General features: G+C 28.4%; 1 protein-coding gene across 1 annotated transcript; it reads left to right on the plus strand.

The window, feature by feature from the left end:
• The first annotated feature begins 538 nt into the window (after positions 1 to 538).
• LOC109794081 (zinc transporter 8) lies at positions 539 to 4,676 on the plus strand. Its single transcript, XM_020353541.3, has 3 exons — positions 539 to 1,269; positions 2,032 to 2,181; positions 4,284 to 4,676. The coding sequence occupies exons 1-3, from the start codon at positions 655 to 657 to the stop codon at positions 4,587 to 4,589; spliced, it is 1,071 nt and encodes a 356-aa protein (XP_020209130.1). The 5' UTR covers positions 539 to 654; the 3' UTR covers positions 4,590 to 4,676.
• The last annotated feature ends 650 nt before the right edge of the window (positions 4,677 to 5,326 follow it).

Consider the following 5,326-nt stretch of genomic DNA (forward strand, 5'->3'; position numbering starts at 1 on the left):
AATAATTAAAATAAATATTATATAAATTTAAAAGACTAAAATAAAAAAAATAGAAACTAAAACCAAATAATAAAATATTGATGGACAAAAATATATTTAACCTAATCTTTTAATTAATAGTGTATATCTGCTATACTAAAAAAATTAAACGCGGTCTATTTTGATAGTTTAATTTCTTCTAATTATGATTATTTGGTGGTCCCAATCTTTGTTGCTTAATTATTTTCTGCCTCTGTCGATCTTGATTTTGTTTTCAAACATTGAAACCGATTTCGTTGACTTTTCTATCTGTATTTTTATTCTTCTTTCCACATTCTGACTTGAGTTTCGACACAATGGACACAGTTTTTGTCTTTCCTGAGAGGACTCTCTACGTTAAAGCTTTTCAACCCTTTTTTTAATTGGTTGCTACAATATCATGTCGACATTTTACGACATTTTTTTGAAGCCATAAAAATAATCATATATGAATTATAAAATATCACAATAAACTATATAATATTCACCATTGATTTAGTCGTATATACTTTCAAATATCTTTTAAAATACCTAAGTCCGTTCACAAATTCAATATCACTCTTCATCACTTGTCCAATTCCCTTCGCTACACTAACACAACAAGTCTTAATTTGCCTCTCTCTAGTCTCACCCACTATGGATAAATTTCAGAGAACTAAGAAAGTGTTGATTTTTTCAATGGTGGTATTGGTTATACTTCCAACTCTAGTTGCTTCCAAGTGCACATGCGACGAAGAAGACGAAGAACGCGACAAAGGGAAAGCCCTAAGGTACAAAATAGCAGCTTTGGTGTCAATACTAATAGCTAGTGCAATTGGGGTGGTTATTCCACTCCTTGGAAAGATTATACCCGCGTTGAGTCCCGAGAAGGACGTTTTCTTCTTCGTGAAGGCCTTCGCTGCGGGTGTGATATTAGCCACCGGCTTCATTCACGTTCTACCAGATGCCTTTGAAAACTTAACTTCGCCTTGTTTGAAAGAGCATCCATGGAGCGATTTTCCCTTCACTGGCTTCGTGGCCATGTGCACTGCCATGGGGACCCTCATGGTTGAGACTTATGCCACTGCTTATTTTCAAAAGCAAAACTTCAAAGGGACACGAGTTGTGGAGGAGGCCACTGATGTCGAGAAGGAACATGGCCATGAAGGAAATGTGCATCTTCACACACATGCAACTCATGGTCATGCACATGGTCATGTTTCTTCTCATGATCATTCCTCCGAACTTCTTCGTCATCGAGTCATATCACAGGTACATATTCGAATTTAATTTTTATTTGTGTTATTGTGCTTTCTACTAATCTCTCGCTGACCGAAAAGGTTGACTATTAAGTAATTCTTAAGCCTTAAAGAAGATTAGATTATAGTCACAATTATCTACTTAGTTTTAATTTGTGGTTATAATCACAATTCTCGAGGCTCAAGAGAGATTAGATTATAGTCTTCTAAACTTGGTTCTAAATTGGAGTTGCGTTTGGAATATTGTGATGTGATTCTTCACACTGCTTGTGAAAAATTACAGAATATAATTTTATGTGGGATATAAATTATAAATTGGAGCTTTGAATTCACATATCCTTGATTGATAAGTTTTAATTTTTTTCGCAGCCGGTATTCAGTTTTTAGATGCTTCTCTTTTAATTGAAGAAATGTACAAAGAGAAAAAAAAATATAGTAATTGATTTGAATTATCGTACGCTTCCTAACTTTAATCTATTTAAATGTGTTTACCTTTTTCACTTTACACATTTATTTTTTAGTCTAGAGGAATCAAATCCTCAATTTTTGATCATATTGTGCAAGATGATGAGTTATAAATTTACAATAAATTTAAATGAGTTTAGTGAGTATAAAAAGTTATACCGGTTATATATCAATCAAGAATTATTTTATTAATTGAATTGTAATATTAATTTATACCGTATGATTTATTTTCTGAGTTTCATATTCTTTGATAAATGTTTATATTTTTAATCCACTTGAATTGGTATTGATGATATTGAATTTATTGTAGGTGTTGGAGCTTGGAATTATAGTTCATTCTGTCATCATTGGAATTTCTCTGGGAGCTTCAGAGAGTCCCAAAACAATAAGACCACTGGTAGCTGCGTTGACTTTTCATCAGTTCTTTGAGGGCATGGGACTTGGAAGTTGTATATCTCAGGTACTTACTTATATTACTCATTATCTGAAATTGGTATATATGACATCTTAATTAATTTTTAATGAATAACGGACCAACTGAATTTCTATACATATAAATCAAGCTAAATTTTATATTGATCCCACAAATTTATAGTTAACGTTTTAACTTTGTAATTTGAAATAATCTATCTATTTCGATCACTCTTTCCAAACACTACTAAAAAAAAGTGTCATTTTCTTACGAATTTTTCAATAACAAAAAATATTCGCAAGAATTTTTTGCAAATTTTCTTGCAATAATAATTTCACAAAATTTTTTTACGAATTTATTTGCAAAAAATAATTTACAGATATATTTTACAAATCTTTTTATGAAAAATAATCTACAAGAAATTTTTGCAAATTTTGCTACAATTTTAAAGAAAATAGAAAAAAATTTTCATGGTCAAAATTTGCAAAAAATATTGTAAGAATTTTATTTTGTTTCTTGCAAATTTTCTTGCAAAAATAAATTTGCAAGTAATGTTTACTAAATGGTAGAAAAATTTTGCAGGTAACTTTTCTTGCCAATTTTAATTCACATGTAACTTTTCCTACGAATTTTCTTGTGAATTTTAATCTGCAGGAAAAATCAAAAAAATATTTAAATGTATAAGTTTAATATTTTAAAAAACTTCAAGTCCCACATCAATTAAAAATAATACAATTAAAAAGTATATAAGTTGGGGAAACACTTACCTTACAAGTTGATTTGTATGGTTGAGTGTTAGACTTATAATCTACAATCTTAGAGTTTAAAAGATTATGTATCACATGTTGGAGGCGTGGAGACAAATGCTTCGGATAAATTCATTGAATATTTGAAAGTTGAAGAATTATTGATAGAATTTGTAGTAATTTCTATAATCTTTTTGGAAAAAATATTCCTGCAGAATTTCTTGCGAAAAAATTTGTAGGAAACTTTCTTGCGATTTTTTTTTTCGCAAAAAACTTTTCTGCGAGTTTTAAAATTTGTAAAAACATATTATTCACGAAAGTATTACCTGGATATAAATTTAGCAGAAAAATTCATAGAAATAATGTTTATTGCAGATTTTAATACAAAATTCGCAGGAAAAGTCGCATATAATAAGAAAAATTTTAGTAATAAAATATTATTAATGAATTTGCTTCACAACACTTGCATAAAATTTATTGAATCTTGGAATCTATCACGTAAATTTATTTATTCGTGTCATTTTTAATAAAGTAACACATCAAACTCAATTAATCTTGTAAATTTACTTAACTTATTTTTGTTAATGATGTTGTATTTGACCTTGAGGAACTAAAATATTATTTATTTTTATATTACATGGACTAAATTCAGAAATAAAAACAAATTTATCGTAAATTTAAGAAATTTAAAAACATGTTAAAATGACTTTCCATGAAATGATTTGTAACTGAGATTCTGTAACCATGCGCGTTGTTTTGAGTGGTCTGAAACAAATAAATACGAATGGTTAGGACTTTCTGCGAAATGACTTGTGACTGAGAGTTCGAAACCATATGTGTGTTGTGTGGTTGTTATGAACCATATAAAATGATTGGTTAGGACTTTTCAAACTTATTCTATTTTTTTCTAAACATAAACCGATCAATGGTTGCTTTTTGACTATTTTTTCACTTGATTAATTAATCGCTTGTTACTAAGGGTCTACCTTTGAAGTTTTTGGTGGATCATATTAATGATGCAGAAGTTTCATTATTTTTTTTTTATAATAATATCTTCTCTTTTAAAATTTGAAAATATATAATTCAATATATTTATATTTTAAAATATTTATATTTAATTTTACTTTGTAACGCATGTCTGATATTTGTTATTCCCTCTATTTTCTATTATAAATAAAAATAACTAATTTTACTTATATTAAGAAAATTAATTATTTGTATTAAATTTTTGTTATTTTCATAAAAGTTTTCTTGAATTGTTCTTATGATAAATATTAAAAATAAGTAATACAACTAAAGTATCATACATTAAAATGAGTGTTAGATCTTTTCTTCAAAACTTTTGCTCCTTGAGTGAAAAGTATAAAAGGACAACAAAAGTGACTTTTATGGTGAATATTGCAGGCAAATTTCAAGAAGCTATCTGTGACAATAATGGGATTGTTCTTTGCTTTAACAACTCCTGTGGGGATTGGAATAGGCATAGGGATCACTAATGTTTACGATGAAAGCAGTCCAACTGCCCTAATTGTGGAAGGAATCTTCAATGCAGCATCTTCAGGGATCTTAATCTATATGGCTCTTGTTGATCTTCTTGCAGCTGATTTTATGAATCCAAGAATGCAAAAAAGTGGTAGTCTCCGATTAGGGGCCAATATCTCTCTTCTCTTTGGAGCTGGTTGTATGTCTCTTTTAGCTAAATGGGCTTAAGAATGTGTTTTTTTCTTCTTCTTATGTTGGAATAAGAAAATCTTAGTGGACTATAAGAGAAATGAATTTTGCGTTTTCTTTAGATAACATTTTTAGATATTTTTCATATGTTTATTATTCTAGAAAATTAAGCAATTATGAGACTAGTGATAATAAATAATTTATTTCAAAGATGTTGAGAAAGTATATTGTTTTTGTTATAAGTTATTCAAATATAAAAATAATAAAAGATTGTTAGCAAATGAGCACTTAAGAAATGGGCAACATATTAGCATGACTTAAATAATACGAGAATAGTTTTTACTGTATAACTAACATGGATGTTTGGAATGAATTGAGAGTAAGGTTAAACAAAATGAAACAATTGATTAAAAGTTGCAACAAATGTTATGAAAGAAAAAGAACATTGGGAACAAGTTTTAATTAGAATAATTCTATTTGTGAAATATCATGCTATCATAATTTAGTTTTTTGAGGATCCAATAAAAAACTATATCAAGATAGTGGTAGTAATTCTTTGGGATTGATTCAACAATTTGATTCAATAACACAAGATCATTTTAAATACATTTAAAATCATGAAATTCATTAGCATTATCTTGGATATAAAATTCAAAATGAGTTGATCTCTTTTTTCGTTGATAGAGTTAAAAGTATTAAACTTATCAAATTTCAAGGTTCCCAAATAAGATTACTTTTGTTGGAATTTCATAAATCTTGTGATGATGCCAAGTCAA

Source organism: Cajanus cajan, chromosome 6 (assembly GCF_000230855.2).
Source record: "Cajanus cajan strain Asha chromosome 6, NIPB_CcT2T_4, whole genome shotgun sequence".
Taxonomy (NCBI): domain Eukaryota; kingdom Viridiplantae; phylum Streptophyta; class Magnoliopsida; order Fabales; family Fabaceae; genus Cajanus; species Cajanus cajan.

Excerpts from the sequence above, each read along its gene's own strand:
- LOC109794081 (XM_020353541.3), top strand. The coding sequence starts at position 655 with ATGGATAAATTTCAGAGAACTAAGAAAGTGTTGATTTTTTCAATGGTG. Across the intron at positions 1,270-2,031 it reads GTCATCGAGTCATATCACAG|GTGTTGGAGCTTGGAATTAT; the intron begins GTACATATTCGA and ends AATTTATTGTAG. Across the intron at positions 2,182-4,283 it reads TTGGAAGTTGTATATCTCAG|GCAAATTTCAAGAAGCTATC; the intron begins GTACTTACTTAT and ends TGAATATTGCAG.